The following is a 14,661-nucleotide window of genomic DNA, read 5'->3' as shown; positions in this document are numbered from 1 at the left end:
TTCATGAAGGCAAAAATTGAGCAGAGATCTGTTATAAGAATAGCGGCCATCTAGCTCAGAAGCAACAAAGCCCACATGGAAGAAGCATACCAGCCAGTGCGATCATGAGGTGCCAAAGGGACCAGGTATAAGGCATCATGCAAAAAAAAGAAAGAATATATATATATATGTGTGTGTGTGTGTGTGTGTGTGTGTGTGTGTGTGTATGTGTATATGGTATATATACCATAGTGAATGAAAGGGGAAGTGCAGAGTGGAGACCCGAGGCCCAAGTGTCGGCCACTGGAGATCCCCTCACAGAGGGGTTTAGGAGAGGAGATGGGTCAGTCAGGGTGCGCTGTAGTACTGATGAAGAACACAGCTTTCCCCCAGATTCTGGATGCTTCCTCCCCCCAACTACCATGATCCAAATTCTACCTTGCAGGACTAGATAGGGCAGAGGTTGTACACTGGTGCATATGGGAGTTGGAGGCACAAGGAATCCAGGGTGGACAATACCTTCAGGACCAGGGGTGCAAGGGGCGATGCTGGGAGAGTGGAGGGTGAGTGGGTTGGAAAGGGGGAACTAATTACAAGTGACCGCATGTGACCTCCTCTCTGGGAGATGAACAGCAGAGAAGGGGAGGAAGGGAGACTCCGGATAGGGCAAGATATGACAAAATAACAATGTATAAATTATCAAGGGTTCATGAGGGAGGGGGGAGCGGAGAGGGAGGGGAAAAAACGAGGACCTGATGCAAAGGGCTTAAGTGGAGAGCAAATGCTTTGAGAATGATTGGGGCAGTGAATGTGCGAATGTGCTTTATACAATTGATGTATGTATATGTAAGGATTGAGATAAGAGTTGTATGAGCCCCTAATATAATGTTAAAAAAAAAAGAATAGACTGTTCTTGGATTTGTAAGGTGTCTCAGGAGGCAATACCTCAGTTCTTGGCTTCATTCACTAAAGGAATTCACGCCGAAGACTGTTTTGTAATCCAAGTGGGTCTCTATGAAAGACATGAGAAGTTTCACGTTTTTGCAATCTCAGGAGAACACACGCTATTTCAGGGTAGCATGCCAAGACACAAGAAATCACAGTGGATCTCACAACGGGTCAGGAGCTGGAGAGAGATCCCAGGGACCAAGGGGTCAAGGAGTAAAGGCAAGAGGAGTTAGACCAGAGGCAACATGGGCCAAGAAGGAGAGGTGGGGGGAGAGAGATGATATGGGCCCAAAGAAGGCCCTGAGGGGGCATGCCTAAGCAGCAGCTCAGCTAGAGTGCACCTCCACCCTCCAACCTGCCTCTGTCCAGGAGAAGTATGGAAGAGCATGAGAGGAAGCCCATATTGCTTGAGCCAATTGGCTGTGTTAAATCGACTTGGGTATTATCGTAGGCCCTGGTCTAATTTGGGTGCCCAGGTGTACTTCCCACCTGGCTGGGGACTTAAATTTGAACATGTGTATAGTCACCTGAGTGCTTCCCAACCTCCTTTAGGTGGCCCTTGAAGGCATGGGAGGAACAACCGCCTGAACTGGTCTCTGAACTAGCTACCTAACAGATTGAGGATAGAATTAAGTGGTAGCCCAGAATCCATGCACTTGTTCAAGGCTTAGCAACAATTCTGGTTTAATTTAGCAGTCATATTATGAGAAAAATTAAAACAAAAACAAAATATTAAACAACCAAATTAAAAAGAAATATACACAAAAACAAACAAGTGAAAATCCCAAAAAGCAGAGCAAAGAGAAAACATTGCCAATCATCCCTATAAGGAATAAGGTAATTGCATTGATGGCGTCAATAATTTACTTAATAGCATAGAATGTAATGTACTATTGACATGAGGAATTTAGGGTAGTATAGTCCAACTGTGAGCTGTAATTCATTGGTTGTTGCTGTGTACAGATTGATTTCTTAATTGATTGAATTCTGATTACATTTAGCATGGAGGTTGGTGCTATGAAAAGTTTTCCTGTAACATTCCTTTCATGGGCAGATCCTTCCCTATCATATTATATCTATAATATTAATCCATGGAGAACATTGCGATACTAAATATATGGTGGTTCTAAGTGCCCTTTCATTGGACGCCCATTGAGCCAGTGGTTTCACCCAAAGACCCATGACCCTGTGTGTTAGGCAAGTTTACCTAAAACACAAAATTAGGACACTTATGATAAGAGAGAGAGAGAGAGAACATGGAAGCATATAAAAGCATTTTAGTCCACACAGCAGTACAGAGGGGTCAGTTCAACTAACTTCCAAGGATCAGTTTATATACAGAGATCCTTCAAATCACAAGGGCTGCTGGGTCCAAGGTCAAGGAAGCACAAAGCTGAGTCACCCTTCAGGAATGAAGAAATTCCACCCACACATAGGCAGCAAACAGCTGGGCAGGCCTCCAACAGCCAACAGCTCAGGAGCTTGGCAAAGCTGGCCCAGATGGGATCTTGAGCTCAAGCAACGCAACACAAAAGAATCTGACAGCCTCAAGTCCAAACAATGTATATACCAGAAGCGTAGCAAAGCAGATTTTGAAGGAACCTTAAGCTATAGCAACACAATCCATGAGTTGGCTGTCCCAGAGGTACTGTACATCACAAGATGAGGCAGAAAACTAACTAAAGCAGCCACAAGCTGGTCTGATCACCAGAAAGCAAGAGAAAGAAGAGTGGGCCTTGCCAAGCCATTTATCTCTTGGCCATCCAATCAAACTCTGACCCTATTAATCTCACTAGTTCCTTTTGGCCACGTTGGCACAAAAAATCTACCTAGCATACTTCTGCTTCCCTTATCATGGATCCTAGATCCAAGGAAGAGAAATCCTTGACTACTTCAATGTTTTCTCTGTTTATGGCGATGTTTTCTATTATTCCGTCATAAGGGTTTTGGCTTTCTTTACATTGATATAATACATACTGAAGGTGTAGTCCTTGATGATAATAAGCAAATGCTTTCAGTCCTTTTTTCTTTTAGCCAACAAGTTTGTATCATCTGCATATTGCAAGTTTGTGTTTTAATAAATCTTCCTCTGATCTTGATGCTGTTATTGTTATATAGTCAGCTATTGTGATGTTGGAACAGCAAATGGATTGAATAAGTTTGGCGAAAGGATACAATCCTGCTGTATCACTTTCTTAATTTTAAAGCATGCAATAATCTTATGTTCTGTTTTACAACTGCCTCTGGGTTCGTGTACAGGTTTTGAGTGCAGACAATAATGTATTTTGGAATTCCCATTCTCCCCAAGGCTATCCATAGTTTATTTTGATCTACCTAAATGCTTTTGTGTAAGCAATAACCAGTAGGAAATATTTTTCTGTTTTCCCCAAGATCCATCTGACACCAGAAATGATATTGCTTATTCCATGTATTCTTCTGAATGTAGCTTCAGTTTCTGGAAGCTCCCTGTCACTGTAATGCTGCAGGATTTGTTGACCCATATTCAGAAAATGCTATTTACATGAGATACTAGTGATCAATGATTTCCACATAAGATAGCATCACCTTTATTTGGAATGGGTGAAAAAATGGATCTCTTCCAATCTGCTGGCTATGTAAGTACATACACAGTTATACAAAAAAGTACTAGACAAATAAACCATTGGGCACTGTAGTACTGTGGATTATATTTTATGATCCCTTGGTAGTTTTTATTCAAATTAAGAAGTAATAGGAATAAAGTTTATTGAGGAATATAGCTTTATGCACCATATGTTTATGCAAACATATAAACATACACTACACATATACTCTATCTTTTGGAGCTCTGGTGGTGTAGTGAATTATATGTAGGCTGTTAACCCCAAGGTCACCAGTTCGAAACTGCCAGAATCTCCCTGGAAGATAAATACGGTTTTATGATCCTGTTGAAATGTACAGCCTAGGAAATTCAAAAGTCAAAATTAGTCAGGACTGACTCAGTGCAGTCAGGTTTGGGTTTCTGGCACCCATTCGATGATTAGAGTGAGGGAAAGCATAATTTTAACAAAAGTACAGCAAATTTTCCAGTCTTAACTTTTCATTGTGTAATGTATTTAATTGTATACTTCCATGAACTCTATCACATGTGTTTCATAATAATTACCAGGGATGTATATGGATATTTTCATTTTACAGAGAGAATATGCTTCTCTTTTCTTTTGGTGCATTTGCTCAGTGATCTGAGTAGCATAAGTCACACATTCGAGCAGAAGGGTTTTGGTCATGTAGTTTCATCTACCATTTGTTTTATGACCTGACCACATGATCTTTGAGCTGCAGAAAAGAAAGGGGTTTTTATTTTATGTATCTGTTTGTTTGGATCTGGTGTTACTTTTCACAAAGTAATTTATATTTGCCAAAATGTAAAACCAAGTTATTTATTAACAATTCTCCAGAACACCTTAAGCTGTATGACTCGTTTCACTCTCAAGAGACCAGTAGGGATATTAATGATGCAACCTTTGGACATCTGAGATTAAATCTAGAAAATGAGCTTCAGTCTATGTCCCCAAAGAAAGAGGAAAAGAGGTAAACATAAAACTCCTTAAGAATCATGGACGTTGTCCTTCTTCACTCAAAGCCCCATATACTTTGAACTTTGCTTAGCTGAGAGTATGTGTAACAAGAGATTATGTAAGTTTATTTTTTTTAATTCTATTCATTTTCCCGGTCTTCATACTAACATAATCTGGTGCTGGTTTTTGTTTTTTTTTAATTTATTTATTTATTTATACCAGAAGAATCATAAACACTAAGTTATTTTTCATTAATTGAGTTACTGCGTTTCTCAATGAAGTGGTTCTCCGTTGAGAACATTAATATTTGCAAATATCCATGTCTGATATATTCTTTTATGGGTAATTTTTCATGGAACTTAATGCTTGATTTAAACATATATCAATCTAAAAATACATGTAAATTTATGAAAAATCCCTTAATATACTATCTAATAACTTTGATATAACTTGGTTTTATTTTAAGAAAAACTATTCTTCCAAGTGTTATGCAAAACTTTAAAGTAAACCTTGGTAATCATTTAGGATTGATTGATTTGTTTTTTTTATAATTGTAATGACAATATATTGGAAATTATTTTTAATTTTATGTGTTTGTTACTTCATCCTGTCTTGAATAAAATGAGACTATGCAAATAGATTCTGAATCTCCATAGTTCAAGATGTATTTTACTACAGCAAGCTAATATTACATATTACAATACTACCTGAATTTAACATTTTCGCATTAGTGCCTTTCCATTAAACAGCAACATCTAAGAAGCTATACTATGTTTTTCAGCATTTTAGATTTATGTGGTTTTTCAATATTATTTTTAACCTTAAAATTTTAGGCTTTTTATTATTTGAGATTGTTTTAGTCTTTAGTTCTATGCACCATTAAAAATCATAAACCATTCAGTGCTTACTGTCTTAATGTGGATATGCATGCATACAACTATGGTTTCATTTATGTAATATAAAATGTCTATAGTAGTCAATCAAATGCACATTTGTGTATATATCATTTTTTAAAATAACATAACATAATTTGTGAAATAGATTGTGTGTTAAAGCTAATCATTTTAGACAGATTATGTGAGCATAATTATAGTTTACAGATAAACTCCATGAAAACATACTAAGAAGCATGTATAATTTAATAAAAATAATTCATAATTCCACAGAATGGGGAAAGATTCATTATGTTCATCAGGAACTATATTTTTTTACAACTTTTCAAAAATTGTAAGTTAAATGAGGTTTTACGTTTCAGAACATCAATTTGTATCCAACGTTGAGACGACTGAGCAAACCTCCCAAGAGTTTATCCTTCATCTTCTCCTTGATTTCTCTTCTCTCTCTTGTGGGATACTATAGTCTATTTCACCCAATTTAACACCTGTAAACAATCTAACTCAATTCCTTGATTTAATTTCCAATCCTTTCCCTTCTCTCCTTGACATTCTCCAAAGTCTGATCCCGTTGTTATGACAGCCTTTATTTTGTCTGTTTTTCCTTATAACTGTGGCCTCATATAATATTTTTCCTCTTAGGATTGGCTGAGTTCACTCAGTGTAATGTTCTCTGTCTTTGTTCATGTCATGAACTATCTGGATTTTCATGTGACTGTCTTCTCTATTTCACTGAAATGAATGAGGTTTACATCTTTTTTTATTTATCTGAGGAGTATCTCTATTGTTTACTCTGTCTTGATCAGGTATTTGAATATATTTAATATCTCTTATGAGACAAAAAATAAAAATATACATTATGTGAGAAATTAATTTTCTTTCTCACACTGAATTCCTTTCAACATGACTTTTCATGATACTTATCTCAAGGTAAGTATTATTTAGTTTGAAATATTTGTTTTAAAGACATTATTTTCCTAAGAGTATATGCATACTTTTTAGGTTCCAAAAAGAGACTTAACTTATCTGGAAGACACCACAGACTGGTAATAAAATTCTACATTGAGTAATAAAAGGAATCCAGGTGCTATTTCATTCTCACAGCGTGGGCATAGTCACCAATCGCACTTTGCTTCTTTTACTGGTTTTTTTTTTTTTTTGGTTTTTAAAAATGAGGTCAACCAGCAAAATAATGGTTGTTAAAAAATCAAAATAAACATTTTAAAGTTATATGGAGTTGCTAGATTTCACTGGGGGAAAATACTGTCTTTTGATAATTCTGTTCAAATGCACAAAATTTCAGGGGGGAAATCTCAAAAATGGCAACATGGCAATTAAAAGGGAAGGGGCAATAATTTCTGAACTATCTTTTCTTTGACGTACATATTTGTTACTCCCATTGGGCAGCCTCAAGTACAACAAAATATTGCAAACATGTTTATAATTAGAGTAAATGTGCCTGGCCTTCTTAGATTTGGTTTGGTGGAAGAAGGATGGACATAAGCTGTTTGCAAGCACTTGAGAGAATAAGTATATGAATGAAAACAGCGGGATCAAAGAGGCTGATGATGGATCCATACTGACCTTGTTTGTGTCCCCGCTTTTAGGCTAATAGCCCAATGCCTTTGATTCGGTCATTTAATATCCCAATGCTTCAGTTTTCCTTATGTCTAACCACATAGGAAACCAAATGTATGTGTCCTATACCTCCATTTTCAGAAAAAAAATAAAACCAGAAAAAGAATTACTCAAGAGCCCCATGAAATGAAAGACGATTACACTAAGGCCCATAATTCAGGATAAGCATGTTGGTTACTGCTTTGTGAGCCCCTGGTATGGATAATTCCAGGACCCCACCCAGAGGGCAGTACGCTTAACTTTGGGATCCTCTGGTCTAATACATAAGAAATCATATTGAATTTTCTGCAATTGCTTATTAGTGCAGACAATTGCACCCAGTAAATCCTAACAATTAATATCAAGAAGGATTTTGGTGCTAATGGTTTATGTGCTCAGTTCCAATCTGAAAAATTGCAGGTTCAAGTGAACACAGAAGCACTTCAGAAGAGCTGGTGCTCTACCTCCGAAAAAGAGCAAATGGAAACCTTCAGAAGCATAGCTGTCCTCTGACATACACTGTGGGCTGCTGGGTTACTTAGGTCTGTGTCCCCACACCCTTCAGTTAGCACATATTTTACTGATAATGGGGGGAAATAAAAGCTTGCTTTGCATTGTCAACCACAGAATATGAGAGACACAGTTATATGTAGTTTATCATTATAAAATCCTGTTAATCAAGATCTTTCCACAACTTAAGAAGATTTTAAGACTACTCTGACATTTATGAGTTTGGTTCATTCTACAGGAATCTATTGCTAACTGGGGATAAAATGGCATCTCTTTGATTCCACATTCAACCCAAGTGATCTTTCCCTGTGCGATTGACTTCCTCCCTATTCACTCTCTTTCATACCTGGGTCCTATTTTTCTGCACTGTGATACTGAGACTTGTCGTTTTTTAGCATGTTTTTGGTCATTTTTAGAAAAACAGTTTAAAATTGTACATCAGTTTTAAAGCAACAGAGCATATATATTTTTCCTGTATAGCTCCTAGTAGTAAATGGAAATACTATATACACTGATTAGTATAATATGAATTATAACGGTGGTATAGGAACTCTGATATGTATAATACAAATGCCTTATTTCTATAATATATCGTCTGATGTCTTGTTTCTGTTTTATGGAATATTCTCAGATAAGCAAAAGAGATATAAATCAAGGGTAATGTCAGATTACAGGTCATCCTTGTTCTACTTTATTCTAATGCTTATTCCATGAGCAGTTTTCCAAAGAAAACAGATTTCTATTAAGAAACAAATAAAATGTCCTTTTGCATTCTTTTTTTAAGTTGAGTTTATTTCCAATAATAAATTAATTTTGATTCTCTATTCTATGACCAGATGAGTAGGATTTGCAAACTGCTCCTTCCAAGTACATCATTTTATTTTTTCCATGCAACATTGGGACTTTGATTTACTGTATTTCACTTGAGCAGAGATAAAAACATAGACAGAAAATAATTTATAAATCAAGAATGGATAATTTTGTTTTCATTTAGCAATACCTTAAAGAATAACCCTAACTCTCACTCTAATTCCAACACAGTAGAGAGTGTGCCTTATACAAAAAAAACATTTTCGTTGAACTGATCATTAGATATTGAATCTATTCTTCAGTGCAATCGACATAGAAATAAGCAAAGGTAAAAAAAATCTGGTAAATTTATATAAAGATAAGAGATTGATATGCTGTTACATGGATACGTATGTATAAACTCAAAATACTGACACTGAGTCTAAGCCAACTCACAGTGCCCCTATAGGAAACTAGCCAACTCGTAGTAGTCCTATAAGACGAGATAGAACCCCTGTGAGTTTACAAGACTGTAACTCTTTATGGGAATAGAAAGTCATGTCTTTCTTCCTCAGAGAAACTGGTGGTTTTGAACCGATGGCTCTAAGGGCTGCAGATAGACAGATAAAGATAGAGATCACTCCATAGAAAACAGCCTTAAAATAAGCTAATAAATGTGTAGAACCAATAAAATTACGTAACCTACTCTGAAAATGAATGAAATAGGATGTTGCCTCCTTAAAATACTCTATGTCAAGTATCAAATTAAAAATGTACTGATGGCTTTTTTACTCATAAGATCTGGCCGTAAAATGATGCTGAAAGAGGTCTGTGTTCTGAGATTTTTGGAGAAATAAGGAGTGCTTTTTATAGAAGGCAAGACTTTGAGCTCCATTGGGTGTAGACCCACATGGACATGGTAGGTTCTGGGCGAGGGAGGATTCACTAAGAAAAGTTATTATTCTGACAACAGTGAGTTTCCATATCTCATAGGCTATGTCAAAGGTGTGGGACCAGACATTTTTTATTAATCAACAACTTTGTGATCTAGGAGAATTATCTTATCCCCATTTGGTTGATGTGGAAACTAAAAACCTGGATATGGAATCATTTTTAGTTCAAAAAATTTGCGTCACTGTAAATGATTTTATTATTGTCAAACTGAAGTTCATTTTTTTCTTCATTTGACTGCAGGGCAAACATAATTATTCCATGCAATTATGAAAACCGGATCATGGAAGAAGCCATATCCTCTTCATCTGAGATTTTTTCTTGTTCCTCCACTAAAGAGAGTTACACCTAAAACCTAAATCCATACATGGCAGGTTGGAATCATACAGGTGTGAGGGAGTTCATTCTAGTAGGATTAACTGAAAATCCTCATTTGCAGATCCCTCTGTTTTTCATCTTTGCTTTCATTTATTTCATCACTCTGCTAGGCAATGGAGGGATGATCGTTTTAATTAGGTTCAATATCCGACTCCACACGCCAATGTACTTCTTCCTGAGTAACCTCTCTTTCTGTGATATCTGCTACTCTACTGTCTTTGCTCCTAAGATGCTGGTAAATTTCTTATCAGAGCATAAATCCAGCACCTTTTCTGGTTGTGTACTGCAGAGCTTCTTTTTTGCAGTGTATGTAACGACAGAAGGCATCCTCCTGGCTATGATGGCTTACGACCGCTTTGTGGCAATAGCTAGTCCCCTGTTGTATACAGTCATCATGACTCAAAGGCTATGCATTAGCATGGTCCTTATCTCTTACTTAGGTGGACTCATTAATTCCTTGACGCACACAATTGGTTTGCTCAGACTAGACTTCTGTGGTCCTAACCTTGTGAACCATTATTTCTGTGACATCCCCCCTCTTTTAAAGCTTTCTTGCTCTGATGCCCACACCAATGAGATGCTGCTTTTGATCTTCTCTGCCTTCATTGCTATGTTCACTTTCATCATCATCATGGTCTCCTATGTCCGCATCATCATTGCCATCCAGAGAATCCACTCAACTGAGGGAAGGCGCAAAGCCTTCTCCACTTGTATCTCTCATTTGACTGCTGTCACCTTATTCTATGGGTCTGTGACCTTTAGTTATATTCAGCCCAGCTCCCAATATTCTCTGGAACAGGAGAAAGTTTCAGCTGTGTTTTATACATTGGTGATCCCCATGCTAAACCCACTGATCTATAGCCTTAGGAATAAGGATGTAAAAGATGCTGCTAAAAGGTCAATATTGTGGAAGAGAATCCCCACATGACTTAATTACATCGTGGTTCTGAGATGACATTAATCTGTAGAGATAGAAGAACTATAATATTGGTTCACAAATATAATAATCATAAGAGTAAATATAATAGATATGCAATTAATGGCATATTGACAAGAACATCAGAATCATTCTAATGAACATTTTGCATAGTTCTTAAATTTAAATTTCCCTTTAATTTTTCATTTTCTTAAAAGAAATAAATTATTTTGACATATTTTGTACTTTAATGTGAAAGGGCTGGCCATGAATTTAAAAGAGTAAGATCTATTGCTTCAAGTCAAAAGAATACTGTATCCAGAGGAAGTTGCCATGTATATTTGACTTAAAAATAAAATATTTCCTTCGTCTAACTGTCCGAGATTATTCCTGCAAATTGACTTTGTTCTAAGAATGCCATAGTCAAGTATAATTTTATAAGCATTTACTTACAGACACATTCCCACACAATATGAGCCTTCCATTGTCTTTTTAAGTATACGTTCCTCAATAGCGTCCTAGGACAAATGGCAATGGTAAACAGCAAATATATAGGACACATTCCTATACCAGAGAAGTTTAAGATATGGAGGAAAATATGTTAGACAAACTGGAAGCACTTAACTATGGAAAATGGGAAGGACTATTTAAAGGCATGGGAATCAATGTTTAATCTTTAACATGGAGCCGTTAAATAAAAACAGTAGAAAATAAACGTGAAAAGTCATTTCATGTCATAGGTGTGGAAGAATTTTGATGTAGATAATGAGTTTAAAAACTCTCTCAAATGACCAAGAGGTGAAACTTTAAGTGAAATATAAGTGGAATTGTTCAGGGGAAAGGATGATGCTGCTATCAACATGGTAGATAGAAGAACAAGTTGGGGGAAACCACTCTAAGCCTATAAAAATATAAATGATCTGGATTAGGGAATACAGAGAAGTTGAATAATTAAACAGAATTCATAAAAATTGGCAACCAAATTTGAAAAACAACTAGACTTTTATTTTCATTGAATGTTTCTACAATGAATAAAAGGCTTTGAAACTGTACAATTAGCAAATAAATTAACTAGGGTGAAAATATATTCATATATAAATATGTGAATATATGTATTTCAAAAAGTTCATGAAATACAGGAAAAGACAGAGAAATTCCAATTTTTTTCTATGAAGCTAGTGTAACTCTGATATCTAATGCAGGCAAGAATCCCACAAGAATTAATAACTACAAACCAATATCCCTAATGGATATTGATGCAAAAATCCTTAAAAAAAATACTGGCCAATAAAATACAAATCATGAAAAACATATTTCACAGTGACCTAGTGGGATTCTTAAAGGGGGTGCAGTGATGGTTCATTTATGAAAGCCCATTAGTATTATTTACCACACTGACATGAAAAATTATAAGAACCACATGATAATATAAATAGATATGGGAAAAGCATTTGACAATTCCAACATCCATTCCTAATTAAGATACTGAAGAATATAGGAATGGAAGGAAAATTCCACAATATTATGCAAGATATACATCACAACCAGTAGCTAACATGGTAATTAATGGAGAAAAGATAAAAACAATTCCACTGAAAAAAGGGACCAGACAAGGATGCACCTTGTCCCCACTCCATTTAACATTGTACGTACTAGCTAACAATATAAGACAAAAAAAGACACCAAAAATATTTGTCTGGGGAAGCAAGAGGCAAAACAGTCATTATTATTCACAGACAATATAACTTTATATATAAAAAATCCCCAAATCTCCACAAGTGCAGTGTTGGAAGCAATAGAGGAATATGGCAGAATAGTAGGACACAAAATCAACAAAGAGAAATCTATTAGACTTCTGCTATACACATCAGACAAGCTCACAGAAGAGGCAATTAAAAAGATAGTACTCTATATAATAGTCAAGCACAAATTAAAATATCTAAGGATATACCTGACTAAAATACAATAAAGGATTTGTATGAGGAAACTACAGAGCATTAGTATAAGAAACAATGAGTGACCTCAACATATGGAAGAATATTCCATTCTCATGGATTGGATGACTTGATATAATAAAGATGTCAGTTCTGCCCAAATCACTATGTAAGTTTAATGTGAATTCCCAATATAAGCGCCATCATCCTTCTTCAAAAATTATAAAATAAAAACTGATTGCCAACTTAATATGGAGAGAGAAGAAGTTAAGAACTAGCAGATACCTCCTCAAGAAGAAGGACACAGTGGGAGGCCTTGCTCCACCTGCCGTTAGCACATGTTATACTGCCTTTGCCTCAGTGGTCAAAACAATGTGGTAGTGGTATAATGACAGATATTCAGACAAAAGGAAAAGAGCTGAAGACCCAGAAATAAAAACATCAGTATGCAGTCAACTGATTTTTGATAAGGGCCCTGCAAAAATATCGAATGGGAAGCGGGTACTTTTCTGCAGGTAGATATCCATTTTGTTGTAAAAATTGGATATCTACCCGAAGAAGAGTGAAGCAAGACCCTTACCTCACTCCATGCACAAGAATGAACTGAAGGTGGATCAGAGACCTTGAAGTAAAACCTGAAAATATTAGGGTCATTAATGAGAGAATTGGGACAAACCTGAGAACCTTGGCACAGGGAATACACAGGTTATCAGAAATAGAGCGGCAGGAAAATACAAAGGAGTCATAAATTGAAATTGGGATATACTGAAGATAAAACACCTCTGTACCTTGAAAGAATTCACCAAGAAAGTAATAAGATAAGAGAGCCCACCGGATGGGAAAACATCTTTAGGACTGCCACCTCAGACAAATGCATTATTACTAAAATCTACAATATTTTTAAAGCTTACATTAAGAAAAAAAACTAACTGTCCATTAAGGAGGTGGGCAGAGAGCCTGAACAGAAGTTTCACAGGGGCAGAAACCCAAATGGCCAATAAGCGTATGAGAAAATGTTCCCGATCTTTAACCATAAGGGAAATGCAAATTAAAACAACTGTGAGATACCATCTAATACCCTCAAAGATAGCCCAATTCAAAAAGTCAGAAAGTAACAGGTGATGTAGGGGATGTGAAGAGATAGAAACTCTCGTCCACTGCTGGCAGACCTGCAGGTATGTAGAGCCATTAAGGAAATTGATCTGACAATATCTAAAACAAATGGAGATTGAGTTAGCATATGACCAAGCAATCCTCCTACTGGACATACACCCAGAATAGGCAAGACACAAACCACAGCTTGACAGCTCTGCTCCCATGTTCAGCGTGGCACATTTCACAATTGCAAGGAGTTGGAAACAACCCAAATTTACATCAACAGATGAATGGATCAAAAAACTGTGGTGGATAAGTACAATAGAGTACTATACATCCCTAAAATGCAGCAATGAACACATGAAGCACATTGACGCCTATGGGAGGAACTGGAGGAAACCATGGCAAATGAAGTGAGCCATGCAAAAAAGGACAACTACAACATGAGTTCACTGAGGTAAGCTTAAAAAAAATAAAGAGGGGTGACACAGGAGAAAAGCTACGATATATATAAATCCCTCGGGTGATATTGTCCAACAACTATGGCAGGGGCCAAACCCAATCCTGGGATACATACGGCAGCCAACTAATAAGAGCAGAAAAGAAGGAGGAAAAAAAGTCATGGGTAAGTGGGGAGCAGGGCACTGTCCCACCCAAGGAGAAAGTATTGCTTATATCTCCACAAGAGAGGGGGAGAGACACCAGGCTTCAACCTGACGTGCCAAGACGTGAATACAACAAACCTGCATGTCCCAGGGAACCAATAGAGATGTCTGCCGGGCCAGACCCAACTGGGTGCACACACCACTCCCTCAGAAGAATCCACTTCAGAGAAAAGCACCTGGGGGGAGTTGTGGAGGACATCCTGTCCCACCAAGCCATGAGGGTGATATTTCTGCTCAGGGCAGACAATGCACGCGGACTACCAAAGGACTAGCTGCACCATGAGACATGGTATCCCTCACTAAACCATAGTGGTGCAGGGGACAACACTGGAGACTCAGTGTAGGAATTGTGCACAATCTGACCCCATCACTCTGGGGTGAAACACTAAGGGCATACAAACAGAGTAGCAAGGCTAGCAAAGTGATGAA

At 37.0% G+C, this 14,661-nt stretch overlaps 1 protein-coding gene across 1 annotated transcript; it reads left to right on the top strand.

Moving 5' to 3' along the window:
• Nucleotides 1-9,611: 9,611 nt before the first annotated feature.
• LOC142446452 (olfactory receptor 5J3-like) lies at nucleotides 9,612-10,550 on the top strand. Its single transcript, XM_075548202.1, has one exon. The coding sequence runs from the start codon at nucleotides 9,612-9,614 to the stop codon at nucleotides 10,548-10,550; it is 939 nt and encodes a 312-aa protein (XP_075404317.1).
• The last annotated feature ends 4,111 nt before the right edge of the window (nucleotides 10,551-14,661 follow it).

Source organism: Tenrec ecaudatus, chromosome 4, assembly GCF_050624435.1.
Source record: "Tenrec ecaudatus isolate mTenEca1 chromosome 4, mTenEca1.hap1, whole genome shotgun sequence".
In the NCBI taxonomy this organism is placed as follows: Eukaryota; Metazoa; Chordata; class Mammalia; order Afrosoricida; family Tenrecidae; genus Tenrec; species Tenrec ecaudatus.
The sequence above is the reverse complement of the archived record's forward strand: the minus strand, read 5'-3'. Positions and strand labels throughout refer to the sequence as shown.

Bases quoted from the DNA above. Each gene is read 5' to 3' on its own strand.
- LOC142446452 (XM_075548202.1), top strand. From the start codon at position 9,612: ATGGCAGGTTGGAATCATACAGGTGTGAGGGAGTTCATTCTAGTAGGA.